The sequence below is a fragment of the Mustela erminea genome, chromosome 14 (assembly GCF_009829155.1).
Source record: "Mustela erminea isolate mMusErm1 chromosome 14, mMusErm1.Pri, whole genome shotgun sequence".
NCBI classification, from domain to species: Eukaryota; Metazoa; Chordata; class Mammalia; order Carnivora; family Mustelidae; genus Mustela; species Mustela erminea.
Window position 1 is genome coordinate 61,317,040 of NC_045627.1, and position 21,532 is coordinate 61,338,571.

The 21,532-nt window shown below is 35.8% G+C and overlaps 1 protein-coding gene across 8 annotated transcripts in view; it reads left to right on the top strand.

Annotated features, from left to right (window-relative positions):
* Positions 1-21,532, top strand: part of LCOR (ligand dependent nuclear receptor corepressor) — a 144,171-nt gene that overhangs the window by 59,825 nt on the left and 62,814 nt on the right. For 7 of the 8 annotated variants that reach the window (XM_032313085.1, XM_032313086.1, XM_032313082.1 and 4 more), the window contains 2 exons: positions 5,848-5,913; positions 6,257-6,336. Coding sequence is in view for 4 of the 8 variants with exons in the window: in XM_032313082.1 (XP_032168973.1) it covers positions 5,848-5,913; positions 6,257-6,336 (146 nt within the window). In the remaining 4 variants the exon portion in view is untranslated. Of the gene's footprint in view, positions 1-5,847; positions 5,914-6,256; positions 6,337-21,532 lie in introns of those variants that run through there. The other variant, XM_032313084.1, reaches the window with a different exon arrangement.

Below are 21,532 nucleotides of genomic sequence, written 5' to 3' on the forward strand. Positions count from 1 at the left end.
TTCTTTAGTTTTTAAATCACTAATTTTTCTACATAATACCTCTGTTTGGTTATTTTGACAGTTTTGTTTTTCTTTTTTTCCTTCTCTCCTAAGCACATATTATCTACGTTTTTCAAAGTAGCATGCTCTTTTTAAGATGCTTTTCTTTCCTGTCTCAATAGAAATAGTTTTTATTTTTTTCTTCATTAATTCTATTTCATTTTGGGCCATTAGTTGTAATTAGATTATCTCTTCATTGTATCTGGTCAGGTTTTTCCATCAGTTCTTGTGCTGGGTAATTTTGGAGGGTGATAAGTGGGCCACCAAACGGGCTCTTCAGAGTGCATGAACCAGGAGCAGATATGCTCAGGGAGAAAGGAAGAACTCTTAGTGAACGTAGTTGTCCAGCACTGGGCAGATTGCTTTAAGTAATGAAAAAGGAGCCTGGTTTTTATTATGTATGGAAGTCCATCCACATTTCTTTGGTTAAATGATACACTGGGAAAGCTGGAATATCATTAAAAAAGGGATTCTTTACCTTATATTACCTTGGATAAAATATAAAAGATTATATAATCTGGTGCTTTTCAATTGTTTGGTGGCTCCCTTATCATGGTTCAGTGTGGTCGTGGCAACTTCTACACCTGAGTTTTAAGCAAAGAACTCCAGACACTGTCAGTCTCCATTTTACCAGGGTATGAGTTGATGATTGTTACCAGCAAGCACCTCTGAACTGGTATTTTATAAAAGATTATGCTTTTGGGGTGCCTGGGTGGCTCAGTGGGTTAAAGCCTCTGCCTTCGGCTCAGGTCATAATCCTAGGGTCCTGGGATCGAGCCCCACATCGGGCTCTCTGCTCAGCAGGGAGCCTGCTTCCCCCTCTCTCTCTGCCTGCCTCTCTGCCTACTTGTGCTCTGTCTCTGTCAAAAAAATAAATAAAATCTTTATAAAAAACAAAGAACAAAACAAAAAAACAACAAATTGTTGTCAAAGGGGTGATCACTTCTACCAGACAGAAATCTACATGTTTAAAAAAAAAAAAAAAGATTATGCTTTGTTGGGGAGTGAGCTCTTACACCAAACACCAAGTTTTACAAGATACCCAAGGACCTTTATGTAAAAATTGCTAATTTTCTGATGTGCTCCTACTTTTCCTTGAGTACCTTTTTGTCTCTCAAATTGTTAATCTCCAGTTATTCTGGTTTCCTCAGACGAAAGGTTCTTCCCAAGACTCATGGAACCCTTTTTTCATTCCATCCATAATATTTTCTGTATTTCTTAAGTACAGACTATATTGCTTACTGAAGTTGGCTCTGGACTTGATACGTTCCTGTCCTATTTTTCATAACCTGCTTTTCCCCTTTTGGTTACAAATAAAGAGGTAGCAAGTGTGATTTAGATCGAAGAGGGAATATGTGAAAATTTTTAATCTTCTATCTTTTGTTTTTGAGAGCTATATGATTATTTAATCAGAAGCTTAAAACTAGGCATGTAGAGTCCTGATATAAGAAAAAATATGTGGCTGGGGGCTCCTGAGTGGCTCAGTCGGTTAAGCATCTGCTTTCGGCTCGGGTCATGGATCCTGAGGTCCTGGGATCGAGCCCGGCATCAGGCTATCTGCCTGGCGGGAAGCCTACTTCTTCCCCTCCCTCTGCCTGCCTCTCTCCCTACTCGTGTTCTCTCTCTGTCAGATAAATAAATAAAATATTTTTTTTTTAAATGTGGGAAACAGGAAGACTTACCCAGCCTTCCCAGAGCATTAAATCTCCTTGAGCAGATTAGATATAAATGTATGAAAAGAAAAGGAGAAAAGGGCTTACCTATTACAAATTTTATTTGACAGAATACTTGCATAGATAAGGCTTTGCATGTACAGAAAACAAAACATAAACAATTGACATTTAAAAGGGGAGAGTGATAAATGAATTCTGAGGATCAGAAAACTAGAAACCGGGGCGCCTGGGTGGCTCAGTGGGTTAAAAGCCTCTGCCTTCGGCTCAGGTCATGATCCCAGGGTCCTGGGATCGAGCCCCGCATCGGGCTCTCTGCTCCTTGGAGAGCCTGCTTCCTCCTGTCTCTCTGCCTGCCTCTCTGCCTACTTGTCATCTCTGTCTATCAAATAAATAAATAAAATCTTTAAAAAAAAAAAAAAAAGAAAACTAGAAACCCAAGCTTCATGAGGGCTACAATGTCTGTTCACCATTGCTTACTCAGTGCCTGCCACTGTCCTGGGTGTAGGCTGTCAGTTAGTATATATTGAGTAAACAAATAGGTATTTGTTGAACAAACTGAAGAGTACCTTGAGGGAGATAATTTATATGGGCCGAGGTGAAATGGAAAGGCTTGAAAAAATACTAGGAGGTTTAAGTGATGACTAAATAAATCAGCATACCAATGTGATTGGAGCTGTGAGAATGAGTGCGAAGTTCTGGGACATAAGGCTGCTTATGGTAGCTTGGAACCAAATTATAAGCAGCTTTGATTGTTGAACTTAAGATTTTGGGATTTATTTTTTAAACAGAGTAGAGTTTCTCTGAATGGATAGTAACATTGTCAAAAAACAGTGTTTTAGGAATAGTTTGAAAACATAGTGAAGGTTGTGGTGAGGAAAAGATGAGAGACCAACATTGAGACCATTTGTGATGTTGGATAGGAATTCTTGAGACACTAAATAGGTCCTTCAAGATTATTAATATTTCTTTTTATGTGATATATTACATAAAGATGCTTTTTAAGCCCTAGTGTTTGAACATAATGACATGGCTGTCTTTTTCAGTATTTAATTTTCCTTGGCATTTTATTATTGATCTCATGGCTTTTCTGTGAGATCATGGTATAAATTTTGAATACATTTGTTCTTCCCTTACTTGCTTTTTGTTAATGTCAAGCATAGCACATGAGGCATTTCGTGTTGCTGTGCAGCTGCTTAATTCAATACTTCATAAAACAGAATAGCATTAAATTCAGCTAATAGAGGGTAGCAAAATATGGCTTTACAGTTTCTAATTGATAATATTTGTAAGGTTTAACATATGTTACAGATATGAGCAAAATAGGGGTGACCTGTTTACAGCATTTTGATCAGAATTTAGTTAAAGCACCAGATTTTTTCTTGTTTGATTCCTTTTGGCCTTTACCCTTTCGTAGTTTTTTGATACGTGGTTCAGTTTTTGTTAGTGTCTATGCGTTATTGATGAAGTTTTTATTTTCTTATTTCAGATTCTGTTATCTTTTGTAATTTTTATAAATTTCTTTCTCAAAGCTTTTGCCTTTTTTTGGTTCTGAGTATTCTTGATATATTTACTTTTTTTTCCTTTTCAAGAATTTATGCTTAGTGTACAAGTTTGGAATTTGTTATAATTTCATACAAATCCAAGTGAAAGCGTAGTAGATATGCTCTTTGGGACAAGAGCCACCTGTAATCTTCTTTAGCTAATTGCATCGTGTGCTTGGTACTTCAGGTTATTAAAATGCTTTCCTTAGTATTTGTATAATAGGGTTTTACAGTTGGAGACCGACTATAGGATTCATTTAAGGGAAGAAAAAAAAAACAACAACCAGTGTTGAGAATATCTAGTTTGTAGGCCCAGGATAGCTAGGATCTAGCAATTCCTTTTTCCTTCTCTTACCACATCTACCTAACCTCTAAACCCCCAGTTCTACCCTTTCTCCTCCCTAATATGGGGAGAAGAGGCCATAGTAAATCAGTGGGAAAAGTTCTGATTATAATAGGTAGATAGTAAAAGGCACAGATAACTCTAATTTGGTTGAATGGGTAGCTTGATTTTGTTAATGTCCTTGGAATAACTTTGATGGGAAGAAATTAAAGAGAGTTGAAAAACAATAGCTTCTTGACAACAAATGAAAAATGGAGAGTCTAGAAAATGGTATGGAAAAATTAGCTCTAACTACAGTGTTGATAATGCAGACTCTACAGATTACTCTATTGAAAACAGTGGTTTTAATACTGTGGACCCCCCCCCAAACAAAATTCCTTTACACTGCATTATTATTCTTAAATTTCAATCTTTTTAAATTTTTTTTAATGATCTTATTTCTAAGAAATCTTTACACCCAGCGAGGGCCTCAAGCCTACAAACCTGAGATCAAGAGTCTCATGCTCCACTGACTGAGCTTTCCAGGCTCTCCTGTGTTTATTTAATGAAATAAAATACTCTTTCTAAGGACCATCCTTCTACCCCTTTGTCTTCAGAACCCTTTATGGTGATTGTGATAAAGTAATGCTAACTGTGTGTGTGGACTTCATGTATCCACCTGGGTATAGTATTTTAAATTAGTGGGTCTCCCTTTATTTTGACAATAAGAGTACTTATTATTATTATTTTTAATTTAAGTTTTATTCAGGTAACATACAGTCCAGTATTGGTATCTGGAATAGAATTCAGTGATTTATCACTTACATACAACACCCAGAGCTCATCACAAAATGTGCCCTCCTTAATACCCTTCATCCATCTTTCCCATCCCCCTCACCCATATCACTCCATCAACCTTCCATTTGTTCTCTCTCTTTAAGATTTTCTTATGGTTTATTTCCCTCTCTCCTTTTCCCTCCCTCCTTCCCATATGTTCATCTGTTTTAAATTCCACATGAGTGAGATCATAGGATATTTGTCTTTCTCTGACTGACTTTTTTCACTTAGTGTAGTAATATACTCTAGCTGCACCCACATCCTTGCAAATGGCAAGATTTCATTCTTTATGCTGGCTGAGTAATATTCCATTGTAACTTTTTTGTTTTTAAATTATAAACCTGTAAGTGATAGTAGACTATGTGACAGAGTACTTAGTGCCACAAAATACATAGTATATACTAGAAATTCAGTAACACTTTTTGTATTTTCTTAATTACAGTAGCATTTTTATGCATTTGAGAAGTACTATGTATACTGAATGTACAAGACATATTCTTTCTGAAGCTCATGCTTTAAGTTTTTATGGATTCATGGACCCCTTGTAACTGTTTGAGCTCCCAGGGAGGTCCATAGTTGGGGAACCACTACTCTTAACCCATTATTTCTTTTATGTTATATAAAGGTACAGTCTGATTCCTTTCTTCTTTTCACTCCTTTTTCTCTTAATGAGCCATAGGAAACAGCAAGATGGCCAAGATTTTTAAATTGTTTTCATTGAGTTGGTCAGCAGTGTTTGAGGTAATAAATGAGAAAAGTTTTTATATACTGGTAAAAAGTGATAATATTTTAAATATTTATGTATAGGTATATATGAATTTTTTGTGTGTATAGCTAGTGGGTTCTACCTTCATAAAAGAACCAGCAAGTAGTTACTGTGGCAATATGAAGTAATTACAACGTCGTTGTTCTTCTAAAATACTTGTTGTGACCTTTTTCTTTAGTGATAAAGGTGTTCTCAGTGAGGATTTTGCTTCTTCAAAAACTTAGCTTGAAAAACCTATGACCTCAGTTGATATTCAGAAACATGCTATTTAGATTAATGTAGAATGCTGTGGAAATTTGAAACAATTTGACCTTTTATTGAGAAAGGTGCCTTTTGAAAAATGGAGTTTGGGCATTTATGTAGGGAGGTATTGGGATTTTTGTAAAATGATAAGAGAAGCCATGAATTTCCATTTCTTTGGTTATTTCTAGTGGTGTCTGTTTTGTATTGTTCTTGAATGTGCTTTGAATATGTATTGAATGTTAATCATGGACAGAACTGCAAATGCTTCTTTTAAATTTGTCATTGACACTTTTTCCTCAGCATCCTTTCAATAACCTGGGGATCCTTGAGAACTGGCAGAATACACTATCATTTTTTCAGCAACAGATTGATATTACATTCCATAGGGAGTATTATTGTAATTTGGATTTTTTCTTATCCTTTCAGGGTTTGAAAGTATTCTTGAAGGGCTGTTTGGACCTGCATTATTAAAAGATCTCAGTTTATTTAAAGGTATTCAAATTCTTTTCTTTTTTCTTTTGGTATTTCAAATTCTTCCTCGTGACATACATGATATTTTTGTGATTTAAGCCTCCATCTCCTTTTTATTCAATTTTATGTGAGTTAAAGCTGTATTCTTGTAAGCATCCTTTTGTGTTGATAATGCAAATACATGTATTAATAAGATACATATACTAGTGAGCAGTTATTAAGAATTTTAAGACAAATAAGGAAACCGTCTACTATTTAGGGTTTTTGTTCTTGTTGTTAAAATAAATATTTTTTATATTCTCATTTGTTTCCTAAAAAATTCCTTTTCTTGTCTGTTAATTTAGTATTCCAACTGTTTTTGCAGACTGTGAACCTGAAAACATTTCTGATTGGACTTTTGATGAAAATTGTCTATTCTGTTGCTTGAGAAGAGATAAAGTAAAGGTAACCAAAAACTTGTGGAACTTCCCTAGAGTGGTGTTTTATAGTTTTTATTTTTTCAAAATTTGATTACTTTGTTGGAAGATTTATAGGAAAAGGAAGGCGTGATTCCCTATTTATTTATAAACGATTTGATAGTAACTCAGTTTTGGTATTTACACTGTTTCTAGTATGTTGATTAGCCTATTGAGAAATCTGTATCCCAGCATGCATTACTTTATTTGTATAGTTCACTGGGCAGAATAATTAGCTAGATCTCAAACTGTTGGTTTATTTTAAATATGAAGTACATGATAATTCAAGCAATGGGGAGTCATTTGTTCTAAAAGCAGTAACATGGATGTGGGTCAAGTAGTTACAGTTCATATAGCTTTATGACAAACTATCGTTTATGCTTTAGTATAAGATGTTACTTTATACTATTTGAGCATGAATGCTATTTAATTGTAAAAATAGGCTATACCTTTGGGTTTCTGTTTTTATTGCTCTGTGTTAAATATTAATGAGTTTTGGTTTAGAAACATTTCAGTTGTTGGAAATATTTATTAATAATGGTTTCCTATCTTACTTTTTTTTTTTTATGGTACTTCTGTTCCCTGTTTTGTTTTATTTTATTTTATTTTTTTAAGTAGGCTCCACGTCTAGCGTGGATCCCAGTGGTGGGCTTGCCCTCATAACCCTGAGATCAAAACCTGAGCTAATACCAAGAGTCAGATGCTTAACTGACTGAGCCACCGAGGTGTCTGTGTTCCCTGTTTTATTTATTTCTTATTTATTTGTCAGAGTGCGACCGAGAGGGAGCAGGGGATAGGGGTGGAGGGAGAAGCAGACTCCCCACTGAGTAGGGAGCCCAGTGTGGGATTCAGTCCAGGGACCCTGGGATCATGACCTGAGCTGAAGGCAGACACTTAACCACCCAGGCACCCCCCTGTTCCCCGTTTTAAAGCTTCGGAAATGTTTTTAATTCCTCACCCTGCCTCGTACGCTTCTAACAGAATCATTGACCAGATTCCATAAATTCTTCCCTCATACGGAGTTTCATTCTTTTTTTCCCCCATAGTCATTACTGTAGTTCATACCGTTAACATTATTTCTAGACTACTGAAATAACATGATTGGTCTCTTTTAGTTTTCTTCAGTCTATTAAACACTGCTACAAGTTTAAACTCCTTCCCCCCAGCCCTTATCCTTCAAATAGTGTGGAAACATTATCCCATGCTCCGTTTCCAGTGACTTTTTTCATTGTATTCTGGATTCATTAGCCTAATGTTCTCTGCCTCAGTACTCTCCACAGGTCAGTCCACTTGTCCTTCTGCTGCTGCCCTCTTTTTAATGATACCCCACAAGTCTTCTGTACAGTTTTCTTTCAGATAAACTGGTGCAGTCATTCGTAGTAAACAACATGCTTTTACTACTTAGACTGTAGCATTGCATACCAGTTGTTCTTTATAGCTTAAATTCCTCTGCCTTTATTCTTAGTTTAAGTGTTCACCCTCCTATCCATATCAGTGGTATACTTCTGCTCTTACTGCTGTTTCAACCCTTCACACTGTTGTAGTATCTATAACAATTATTTGTCAATGAAAAGTCTGCCTTCTTTTGTTCCTCGTTTTCCATGTTTGTGTCTTACGTTCTGAAGTACACTGTCAACCTCTGAACACTGAACCATGTTGTGTATTCTTTGTTACCCCTCCTTGTAACCACTGTACCATTATTTACCATTGTTCGCAAGTTGCTTTAAAATCTGAAAGCCAGTTTAAGAGCTTTTCAGTGTGGTTTCCTTTTCTAGCTTACTACATGAAAAGTTGTTATTTTGACTATCCAGGATGGTCTGTTATCACTGAATTAATATGAACAGTGTTTTGAAATTCAGTGTGGTTTGAGAAAGACCATAAATTAAGTATCAGTGAAGTTGAAATTGATCACTTTAAACTGTGTGTGTGCATGCATAAGCATGCATGTTGTGGCTATTGAACAAGTCATTTAAGAGGCATTTTGGTGGAATAGAAGGAGCAGCTATTAATTACCTTTTTTAGTGTAGGGTTGGGAAGAAAGCCCTTCTGTGTTTAGTAATTGAGTACAATATATTCTTGTAATATAATTGAGTTTTCCATTGCTATATGTGGTAAACTATTGTATGAGTATTTTTAGAAGACAGAAATATCAAGGCATGGAACCATGTAGCATTTAAAACAGCTGTTATTATTTTTATTCCTCAATTTCTAGTTGCTTTTCTAATTAGAAAGAATATTTCCATTTGGCAATTTAGCTAGTTCTTGGAAAGCTGATATTTTCCATTAGACACTTCACTATTTATCTTTGGCATTTATTTTTTTCAGACACAGCCATAACATCTATAGCGGAAAATAGGAAAAGTAGAAAGCTTATTAGAAGATGTAAATTGTCAGCTATGTATCTCTAATTGTGTTAGACTTAAAGTGATTGAACTAAAACTTTTTGAAGGCACTTGGAGCATCTCATCTGAAAAGAACTAGAATGTGGAAGTACATATATCCAGTGGGTTGAAGCTTGTGCTTTTTAAGGCTGGCTTTAAGAATCCAAGAGGAGGAAATCTCTGCAGAGTATGGTAATAGCCAAGAGGTGGCAGCATAGAGCATAATAGTGGAATCTTGAGTTTGAAGGTGGCATGATGAGATATCCAGATATTTGGAAAAGCTGTTAGAAATATTGGTCTGATAGTTGGGAAAGAAATAGAGGTTATGCATGTTTTTTCTTTTGGACTTTTGAGTATATACAGGAGCTGTTAAAATGGATAGAGTAAATGCATACCATTTTTTATATTTACTTTATAAAATATATAGGTAAAAAATACAGAGTAATCTCTTTGGAAAATAGAACAGGGATTCACCTGGAGATAAGTAAAACAATTGTTGATCTACCCTTCAAGATTCTATAGTGGTTAGAAAATGAAATCTTTAAGGGATATGAAAGTAACATTTTTTGAATATCTACTATGTGCCAGTTACTTTTACTTGTTCCTATTTAAATCCTCACAAGAATTGTATAAAGTTGGTTAAGGGTATCCCAGTTTTAAAAATAAGAAATTTGAAGGATTTGAGAGACTATTATAGGCAACATCATATGGCTTGAATTTGATCCATGTTTTTAGAATACATGCATTTTGATGACTAGGAACAGGGTCATTAACAGCAGGAATTAAACCAGAACTTGGAATGACTCAGTTTGAAAGAGAGAAGAGAAACAGTGTAAATGGACATGAGTGTATTTGAAATAGCCAATCTCAGCTATGCCTAGGAATCTACTAGTGAGTACGTGCCTCACTGGCTGCTTTCTTTCTTTTCTGTTGGACACATACTGGGCACTCTATAAAATATTTACTAAATGAGTAACTTTACTAAATAAGGTTTAATATACTTGAATTATATTAATAGCTAATTTTTGAGTGCTTACACGTGACAAGCATATACACACAGTTATCTGTTATATATGTACACACTCATCAGGCTTTTATACTTTTTTTTTAGCTTCTTTTAAAAAAAAATTTTAGACTTACAAAAGTTGCGAAAACAGTAAAAAGAGCTAATGTATACCTTTGCCCAAACTTTCCAAATGTTACCATCTTATATAACCACAATACAGTTATAAAAATCAAGAAATTAACATTGATGCCATATTATTTAATCTATAAACCTTTCACAGTCAGTGATCTCAGTAATGTTATGTTTCTGGTCTAGGATCCAATCTAGGATCACACTTTGTATTTAATTGTCATATATTCTTGGTCTCCTTTAGTTTGGAATAGTATTTTTTGCTTTGCCTTTCATAAATTTTGAAGAATACTGACATTGGTTTATACAGTGTTGCTTCAGTTTAGGTTTGTCTGATGATTCCTCATGATTGACTTTAGGTTATGCATTTTTGGCAAGAATTCCACAGAATAACGTATGATCCTTAGTGCACCCTATTGGGAAGCACCTGGTGATGTTTTCCTCGATCAGTTAGTTAAGGTGATGTCTGCCAGTTTTCTCTATTGTAAGGTTTTTATTTTTTTCCACTTTCAGATTTAATAGGTATCTTGTGGAGAGGTACTTTGAGATTTTGTAAATATCTTTTTTATCATACTAGTTTCTCATCGTGTACTAATTTTGGCATCCATTGGTGATTGTTGCTTGAAAAATTACTACCTAGTGTTTACCAAATGATGATTTTCTATTATTCTGCTTCTCTTAGTTGGAATTCTACTCCAAAGAAGACCTTTCCCTTCTCCTCTATATTTATGTATTTATTTACCTATCAATATGGAATCATGGATTCTTACTCTATGGATTATAATTCATTACAATCATTTTTATAGTTCAGTGTCCTAGATTTGGCCATTAAGAGTTCTTTCAAGTTGGTTCCTCATCTTTTTTTAACATGTTTCTATAATTTTTTTTTTTTTTTTTTTTTTTAAATAGCACTTCTTTTCTCTTTTGGTACCAGCAAATATCCCAGACTACTTTTGCTTTCTCTGTCTCAGCTCTGGATTTCCCCAAGGAACTTTAGTTTCTTCTATTTAGAAAATTGTATAAGAAAGCAAGGTCTAGGCTCTAGGTATCTTTACTGATACTAGAGGATTATTACGTCTTGGTTTCCTTGGTTGCCTGAGCTAGGAAATACATATTTTTACTTAAATATATGTACATATACATCTGTATTTCTGTATCTACTAAAAACCATCTGAGGCTTTTATTAATTGTGTTGATAGTATGAAGAGTCAGTTGAGTATTGTGAGAGGGGGTTGGAGAGATAAGAAGAATAAAACATTGCTTTCAGTACTTATTGTCCCTAAAAGTGGACTAACTCTAAGTGATAAATCTATGGTGTAGCTATGCTTGTTTTGCTGAAGTACAGTAGAGATAACGCTTGTAGAGTAAAGAGCATGGATATTTTACTAACTAGGGATAATGGGAGATAAGATGTTATACCAAAATCTAAAATAATTGTGCTCTAAGGAAATTTGTTATAAGACTGTTAATAAGTTTAGTATTTGACTAGCATTTTAGGACAGTGTTTAAGAGGGCAGGTCTTGAGCTGCATTTTTGAAAAATACATAGGCAGAGGTGAGAGGGGCATGTCATAGGTGGAGCAGAACATTTATTTTTGGATTTAAACAGAGATAAGTTTAGAGCCAGATCACACAGATACCCTTCATTGCCCAGCTAGCTGAGGAATCACGTAATGAGATTCTTTTCATATTTATCATTAGTCTGTCATGTTGCATTTATTCTGAACATTTTATAATTTCCTCTGAAAGCAGTGTTTTATTCTTATCTCTCCAGCCCCGTCTCACAATTAGAAGTTTAGATACATCCTTTTAACATTTTACTTTTTATTGCTACTTTTATTTTATTGCTACTTTAGCACATTGAAAGTTTACAGTAAGAGCAAATGATGAATCTTCTTACCGTTTTCTCATAGTATTCCACAACACGTATTTGTGTTCAATATATTAGTTTGGGTATACTCACTGGTACTTGATATAACTTGTCTGTCATCTTGTCCCAGAGTACCACAGATCATTAAATATTCATAGTATTTACTATATGAAAGGAACATTGGGAAAAAATATAGTGCATATCAATTAGGGATGAGAAAGAAACAAATATGAGAGGTTTAAAGGTTACTTATTTATGAGATTTAAATAGATACAGGGCAGAGTTAAATGGATACCACAAGTTAGTACATGATGAATTAATTGCTCCATTAACTCTTTGGGTTTAAATTGTGAGACTTAACTTTGTACTTCAGAGGCCTTTTAGATAGATTATTTTAAAAGATTAAGGAAACCCATTTGACTCAGTATATATCAGTGCTCAGTCCAGGATCCCGTTAAATATCAAAGTGGTTTTTGGTGTTTTTTTTTGTTTGTTTTGTTTTTTTTTAAAGATTTTATTTATTTATTTGACAGAGAGAGATCACAGGTAGGCAGAGAGGCAGGCAGAGAGAGAGGAGGAAGCAGGCTCCCTGCTAAGCAGGGAGCCTGATGTGGGACTCGATCCCAGGACCCTGAGATCATGACCTGAGCCGAAGGCAGTGGCTTAACCCACTGAGCCACCCAGGCGCCCCTCAAAGTGGTTTTTTTTGAACTCCTACTCATCTGTAGATTTTTCCCTAAAATAAAAGGCCTCAATAAACCAGTAGTCAGTGGTAATCTCTCCTGTGTTAAATTTTACGTGGTCAGAGTGAACCAACAGATTAATCATTTGGCACATTTATTAAGTGTTTGGATCTGTGGTAGGCCAGAGGGTATACCAAAGAAGTAAAACACTGATTCTTCCTTATGGACTGTTGGTGAGACCATGGATAACTAAACTAATGCAATTAAAGGAGATTTAAATTAGGGAGAGTTAACTAGGTAGGAAACATTGAGAGTAAAATCCCCTTCATTCTACTAATAATATTCTAAAAGATAGTAATACAAAAAAATTTAAGTACTAAAACACTTGAGAGAGGAAGTGGATGACACTTCATCAAGGAAATAGAACGCATCCTGAACCCTAAAAGGCTCTGTGTTTAGAGTGATTGGTTTGGTAGTCATTTTTAGGTTGTAATGCAGAGGAATTTATAATGAGAAAATTAGAGAAAGCTCTTGTAATGAACAGCAAATGAGCCTGAATTAGGGTTGTTGCTGTGAAGATACATAAGGAAGATGTGTATGTAAGGAATCTAGAATAAAGAAGTGTTGAAACTTAGTGATTAGTGAGTTTATAAATAAGGGTGAGAGAAATGATACTGACATTAAGCTTTCCAAGCCAGGATGACTTAGCATGGTGAATTAATAGAAGTTGAGAACTGAGAAGGGGAAAGGTGTGCTGGCCAATTTTTATAGCAAGGATAATGAGGTTATTAGCGAAAGCAGTTTGTTGTGAAAGCAAACATTTAATTGGAAATGTCCAATAGGCAAGGAGTTGAAATAAGAGGTCTGAGCTGAATACGTATTTGTAGGGTTTCTGAATACATGTGGTGATTGGAATACTTGAGCAGATCAATCTTTGATGAGGGATAAAATGCAAAATACTAAGAGCTGAAGACCTTCATTTTAGGAAGTAGAAGAATCAGATTGAAAGGAAGATAGAATCATAGAATGAATGAGTTGCCCATCTTGGATCAGATACCTCCCTGGCCCCTACTGTGTGATGAGTATGAGTTGTGTTTGTTGTACCAATATGGGCTCCTATGCAGTTTCCCCAAATGGGCCCTAAATGTGTTGACAGGGACCCGACCCCCAAACATACTGCAGTGAGGTTTGAGAGAATAGCTTCTCAAGAATATTGGCTGTAGGAGCCACACTATAAGTCTGACAGGGTTAATGAATAAGTAGATGTTGTGGGAGTTAAGAAATGGATAATAGTTTACTAGTTTGAAAAGTTGTCACTGACAGGAATGAGAGGAGAGAACGGGACCAGAGGAAGAATGGGTTTAAGTAAAGGTTTTGTGGGGAGCAGGAGAAAACTTATGTAATGTTTATACCCTTGGAAGAAAAGGATCTGGAATAAAGGAAGAGGTTAAGGTTATTAAAAGGTGGGAACAGTTGAAGAAGGCAAGATTGTAAGAAAATCAACAAAGGTATGCCTGGGTGGCTTAGTCAGTTAAGTGTCTGCCTTTGGCTCAGCTCATGATCCCAGGGTTCTTGAATCAAGTCCTGCATTGCACTCCTTGCTCATTGGAGAGCCCATTGCTCTCCTAGCTCAGTGGAGAGCTTGCTTCTCCCCCTGCCCCTCTCACACATGTGTATTTGCTTGCTCGCTCTTTCTCTCTGACAAATGAATAAATAACATCTTAAAAAAAAAAAAAGAAAATTGACAAATTAGTTACTAAATAATAATGGGAGATTCCTTTTGAAACAAGAATACAGTCAGTGTAATTATAGAAGTTAACAGTTGGCAGGAAATAAGTGAGGCAAGAATACCTAAGTATAAGAACCCTGGATAACTCACAGTGAGGTCAAAGAAAAGTGAGGAGTTCTCAGATATGAAGATGATGTTTAAAAAAACAATAAGGAAGAAATAGGTAGTAACTGTACTCCTCATTTGAACGGCTACTTGCAGTTTTCTAGTTACACGAGCAGAAAAAAAGATACTTTGAAAATTAGTAAAATTGTCTCTTCTGACAGTGACATTTTTTAACTATTTCGTTGTTGTTTTTATTTTTTTTTAAATTGGAGATATAATTGATATATAACATTAGTTTTATATATATAACAATGATTCAGTATTTATATATATTGCAAAATGATCACCACACAGTTACATAGTTAACATTCATCACCACACATAGTTACAATTTTTTTCTTTTGATCAGGACTTTTAGGATTTGCTCTCTTAGCAACTTGCAAATATGTAATACAGTATTATTAACTATAGATAATACATGCTGTACATTACGTTCCCAGGATTTATAAATCTAATTGGAATTTTGTCCCTTTTCCATTGTGTGTAGATAAATAGACCATATTCTTTTCTTTTCTTCTTCTTTTTTTTTTTTAATAAACATTTATTTATTTGAGAGGGAACTTGAGCATGGTGGGGAGGGGCAGAGGGAGAGGGTGAGAAAGTCTAAAGCGGACCCTGCGCTGAGCATGAATTCTGACATGGGGCTCAATCCCATGAGCCCAAGATCACTATCTGAACTATTAACCAAGTGCTTAACCAAGTGCGCCACCCAGGCATCCCTAGACCACATTTTCTTTATCTGTTTCATCCGTCAACCCAGGTTGACCTGGATAAAGCAACCCACGTTGCTTCCATATAATGAACATAGGGGTGCATAAATCTTTTCAAGTTAGTTTTTTTATTTTCTTTGGGTACATACCCAGAAGTGGAATTGCTGGATCATATAGTTCTATTTTTTATTTTTGGGGGAATGTCCATACTGTATTCCATAGTGGTTGTACAGTTTACATTCCTACCAGCAGTGCATAAGGATCCCCTTTTCTCCACATTCTCACCAACATTTGTTTTTTGCCTTTTTGATAATAGTCATTCTCGCAGGTGTGAGGTGATACCTTCTTGTAGTTGTGATTTGCATTTCCCTCATGGTTCTTGATGTTTAGCATCTTTTCAGGTACCTGTTGTCCATCCGTATGTCATGGGAGAAATGTCTTTTCAGATCCTCTGCCCATTTTTAATCGATTTCTTATCCCTTACAGATACGTGATTTGCAAATATTTTCTCCCATTCATCCAGTTGCCTTTTTACTTAGTTGATAGTTTCCTTTCTGAGCAGAAGCTTTATAGTTTGATGAAGCCTATTTGATACAGTTTTTTGGTTTGTTTTTTGTTGTTGTTGTTTTGGGTTCTTTTTGTTTGTTTGTTTGTTTTTGCTTTTGTTACCTTTGCTCTTGGTGTTAAATCTAAAAAATCATCCCAAAGACTGATGTCAAGGGACTTTACTGTCTATATTTTCTTCTGGGAGTTACACAGTTTCAGGACTTATGTACAAGTCTTTAATCTGTTTTGAGATTTGTATGTATGGTCTAAGACAGTGGTCTAGTTTCATTTATTTGTAATGTGGGCTGTTCAGTCTTCCCAGCACCATTTATTGGAGAGACTGGCCTTTCCCTGTGGTACATTCTTGGCTCCTTTGTTGTAAATTAATTGCCTGTATATGCATGGGTTTATTTCTGGGCTTTCTGTTCTGTTCCACTGATCTGTGTGTCTGTTTTTATGCCAATACCATACTGTTTTGATTACTGTGCGTTTGTGATATCATTTGTAATCAGGATGTGTGAGGTCTCCAGTTTTGTTCTCTTTCCCAGCAGTGCATTTTTTTTTAAGATTTTTATTTATTTATTTGACAGAGAGAGATCACAAGTAGGCAGAGAGAGAGGGGAAAGCAGGCTTCCCGCTGAGCAGAGAGCCCGATGAGGGGCTCGATTCCAGGACCCTGGGATCATGACCTGAGCCGAAAGCAGAGGCTTGAACCCACTGAGCCACCCAGGCGCCCCCCAGCAATGCATTTTTAAGTAGGAAATTACTAAATCACTGAATGAAGTCTAGATTTTTTTTTTAATCTTATTTTTGTCAGTGTCATTTACATTTTGTCAGTGTAAAAACACAGGTTTTTTTCAGGTATTTAAATAGATCTTGAGTTACTTTCCAACTCTAAAATATTATGATTCTCTGAAAAATCTATTTTGAAATATTGCTTGAGGTTTGGTTTGGTTTTATTGAGGAGAAGATTTTTAAAATTTATCAAAGCCCCAGGCAAATTTAGAATGTTCCTGGTTTTACAAAAATTTAGGTTAGAAAGAGTCATTTTAGGGGCGCCTGGGTGGCTCAGTGGGTTAAGCCGCTGCCTTCGGCTCAGGTCATGATCTCAGGGTCCTCGGATCGAGTCCCGCATCGGGCTCTCTGCTCAGCGGGGAGCCTGCTTCTCTCTCTCTCTCTCTGCCTGCCTCTCCGTCTACTTGTGATTTCTCTCTGTCAAATAAATAAATAAAATCTTTAAAAGAAAGAAAGAAAGAAAGAAAGAGTCATTTTAGATGGAGCCCCCCTCAGTGTTTCATTTGAATGTCTTGTGCTGAGTCAGTTTTTCTTTCTGGCTGTTGGTGTAGGTATGTCTTTTTTTTTCCTTTCAATTCTTAGGAACTGGTATTTGCATATTAGGCTGTCTTTGTGTTTTTTCACCTCTTAGAGCATATTGGTTCTGCTTCTCTCCCTCCCCGCCTTTTGCAAGATTTTATTTATTTATTTATTCGTTTATTTGAGAGAGAGAGCACATGAGCAAGGGAGAAGGGGAGGGGCGAAGGAGGAGGGAGAGAAGCTGGAGCAGACCCTGTGCTTAGTGCAAAACCTGACATACTTCCCCTATTCTTTATCAGATTTCTGTCCTTAGCATTTAGATTGTGCCTTTTGTATTTCTTTTTATTTTGTATTTTGCTAAAATGTACATTAATATAATGTTTACTGTCTTAACCATTTTTAAGTGTTAATTCAGTAGTGTTAAGTATATTCACACTTTTGTGTTTTGTTTTTTTGCAGCCAAACACCAGAATTTGTTTGATCTTACAGTTGCAGCTATGTCCATTAAATAACTCCCCATTTTCCCTTCTCCCAGCCCCTGGCAATCGCTGTTTACTTTTTGTGCCTGAGTTTAACTACTGTGGGTACCTCATAAGTGAAATCAAGAGATACTTGTCATTCCCTGACTGGCTTATTTATTTTACTTAATATAATGTCCTCAAGGTTTCCTGTGTTGCCGCTTTTGTCAGAAATTCCTTCTTTTTAAAGTCAGTGTAATATCCTGTTGTGTATATATATACCACATTTTCTCTTCTCATCCAACAATGGACATGTGGGTTTGTTCCACCAGTAGTAGACACTTGGATGATTTCACCTTTTGTAAATAATGGCACTGTGAACATTAGTATACAAATATTTCTTCAAGACTGTGCTTTGAATTCTTTTGGGTATATACCAAAAGTGGAATTGCTGGATCATGTGGTAGTTCTGTTTTTAATTTTTTGAGGGACCACCAAACTCTTCTTCCACATTGGCTGCAACATCTTACATTCTTACCAGTAGTGCATAAAAATTCTAATGTTTCCACATCCTAACACTAGTTATTTCCTGTTTATTTGTTGTTTTTTTATAGTAGCTGTTCTAATGGATGTGAAGTGGTATCTCATTGTAGTTTTGATTTGCATTCCCTTATGTTCAGTAACGTTGAGCATCTCTTCGTGTACTTGTTGGCCATTTATACATGTTCTTTGGGGAAATACCTATCAAGTCTTTTTTTGCCCATTTTAAAATCAAATTGGGTTTTTGTTGTTGTTGAGTTGTAGACGTTCTTTCTAAATATTAAGCCCTTATCAGAATTGATTTACAAGTATTTTCTCCTGTTTTGTTGGTTACGTTTTTACACCCTTGATGCACAGAAGCTTTTTGAATTTGATGTCCAGTTTATCTATTTTTACCTTTTTTTGCCTGTTCTTTTGGTTTCATTTTAAAGATCATTACCAAATCCATTGTTACGAAGCCTTTCCTCTATATTTTCTTCTAAGGGTTTATAGTTTTAAGTCATTGATCCATTTCGGGTTAATATTTGTGTATGCTATAAGGGAAGAATTTATTTTCATGCTTTTGCATGTGTGTAGCCCATTTTCCCTATACCATTTGTTGAACAGAAGAGTCTTTTTCTCCCACTAAGTGGCACTCTGTCATTTATATCTGGACACATACTTTTTTTTTTTTTTTTTTAAATTTTATCTATTTGAGAGAGCCCATGTGAGTGCAGGAGAGGGAGAAGCAGACTCTCCACTGAGCAGGGAGCCTGACGCGGGGCTCAGTCTCAGGACCCTGACATCGTGACCTGAGCCAGAGGCAGATATTTAACTGGCTAAGCCACCCAGGCACTCTCTTTTATTCCATTATTTTATGTGTCTGTCTTTATGCCAGTACCATACTGGTTTTTTGTTTTGGGGGTTGTTTTGGCTGTTGTTTCTGTTTGTCAAAGAGCACATAAGCAGGAAGGAGTGGCAGGCCAAGGGAGAAGCAGGCTCCCCACCAAGCAAGGAGCCCTACGTGGGACTCAGTCCCAGGACTCTGGGATCATGACCCGAGCCAAACACATACACTTAAGCAACTGAGCCACCCAGGCGTCCTAGTACCATATTGTTTTGATTACTGTAGCTTTATATTCGGTTTTGAAATTAGGAAGTGCGATACCTCCAACTTTCTTCTTTTTCAAGATTATTTTGGCTCTTTGGAGTCCCTTGAGTTTCCATAGGAATTTTAGGATGGATTTTTGTATTTCTGCAAAAAAAAAAAAATGCCTTTGGGATTTTGATAATGGTTATGTTTTAATTCTATAGATAGCTTAGGTAGTATTGACATCTTAACAATATTAGTCTGCTTTTTTCTTTCAAAAAATTGTTTTTAAGGATTTTATTCATTAATTTGACAGATATCACAAGCAGGCAGAGAAGCAGGCAGAGAGAGGGGGGGAAGAAGGCTGCCTGCTGAGCAGAGAGCCTGATGCAGGGCTAGATCCCAGGATCCTGAGATCATGACCTGAGCGGAAGGCAGAGGCTTAACCCACTGAGCCAAACAGGTGCCCCTCTTTCAAAAAATTTTGTCAGTTCCTTATTTCTAAAGTTAAAATCAGGAGCTATGTATTTTATTTTTATTATGCCAAAAATTCCAGCTACTACGGTTGAAATAAAGGTACTGTTAATGATTAAAAAGTAGTCTTAGCTTCAGATTCTATTTTCAAGAAATTTATAGTCTACTGGAGGTGGTGAGGTAAGAAATATACACACACAAAAATAATTGTTTTTTTAAATATTTTTATTTGTCAGAAAGAGAGAGCGTGTGCAGAATCAGGGAGAGTGGCAGACAGAGGGAGAAGAAGGCCCTGCTGAGCAAGGAGCCAGATGCGGAACTCAATCTCAGTGTCCTGGGATCATGACCTGGGCCGAAGGCAGATGCTTAACCAACTGAACCACTTAGGTGTCCCCACACATAAATAATTATAATACAGGTTATAAAACTAGTACTGTCAGAGTAGTATAGATAATGTGCTGTAAGAGTTCAGAAAAAGGCAAAATTACCCTTAGCTAGGCTTTTATATTACTGCCCCAAATATTCAGTTGGATATCCTTCTGTTTATAATGGTCTTGGGCATCTAGGGACATCCATAGTCATAATGGAGAACTGATTGAAATTCAGAAGTTTTCTGATTGAATTGTGGATGAGAATGGGGATAGTATAAATTTTTAATTTTCAGCCAGTGGAAGGATACAAGAAACTTTTGGTATTGACTGTGGATGTGGTTTACATTTGTCTTTTAATATTTTTAATGACTGTACAGGTATAAGGGAAGGAAAGCTATAACTGCAAATGCTGACTATAGATAACTGGTGAATTAAGTGTAGTGGTAATAATAGTCATTTGCCACTTATATTTTAGGCTTAATTTCCATGAAAAGCAGTAACAATTAGATATACAGATAAGAATCATTCATGGTAGGTTTGTTGTATATTTTGAATACCATATTTAATTCCTGGTGTGTAGTCAAACTTCAGACTTTGTTTTTTCCTATTCTTTAGCTTGATGGTTTGCTTAACAAAATTGACATATAGTAAGAATTGTATTAAGCACAGCATTTTTTATTTTATTAGTGTAAAAAGCAATAATTTACATGAAGTAAGGTTTCTTTTTAGATAACTGACCTTAAAGAGTATGAGCATTGAAAATGGTGGAGCCATTTTCCTTAGACTTGCTGGCATTTAAAATAATAAGATGTAGGAGAGTGGCATTTAAATCAGTGAGTTGCATCTTGTCAGCTCTTTTTAGTTCATTGCTTGAAATGTCAGTAAGCCATAGGTAGCAGACATGGCTGCAGCTATAGGCCCATGATCTACTAGGGTGAGCTTGCTAACATAATTATTACAAACTTTGCATGCATGCACATGCTTCTAATTCCTAGGTTTTTTATACAATATTGTATGATTTTTTTAAAAACCATTTAAATTTGGAGAACACCTGTAGAGAGCAAGGAATGGTCTTGAATTTAGATAGGGATGGTCCTAAAATGTTACCCTCGATAGGGATGGTCCTAAAATGTTACCCCCTCAGTTTTGTATCAGTATTCCTGAACTCTAGGCTATCCTGTCTTTCCCAAGTGAAATTTGTCATTATTTATTCAGTTTCCTTTCCTGAAGTGTTATCTCTCATAAAGAAAATCAGCAACTATGTAGTGTCCTTCCTCATTCTTACCCTTCAAAATACCAAACCTGTAAGGTGACAAATGTCAGAGTTATGAAACAAACTTAAGGAAATGTTAATCTTTATATTTTGTTTAAAGTTTAATTTTATTAACTATTGCCCTAAGAACGAACTTCCATGCTGACATACATTTGTTCCTTTATTTATTTGGTAATATCCTTGTTATTTCAGGGACTAGTGGAACTACATTTGTTACAGTTTTTGGAGAAATCTAATAATTGGGTCAGGGGTCAGCAAACTATGGTATGTCTCCAAGTCCAGCCCATAGCCTGTTTTTGTAATAACCACAGGCTAAAGAGTTGGTTTATTTAAAAAAGGGGTGGGGGAGGTGCAATAGAGACTGTATATGTCCTTCAAATACTAAAATATTTACTATGTGGCCCTTGGTAGCAAATGTCTTCCTCTCTTTTGAATGTCTTCTTCAAGTTGTTGAGATATTAAGAGAAG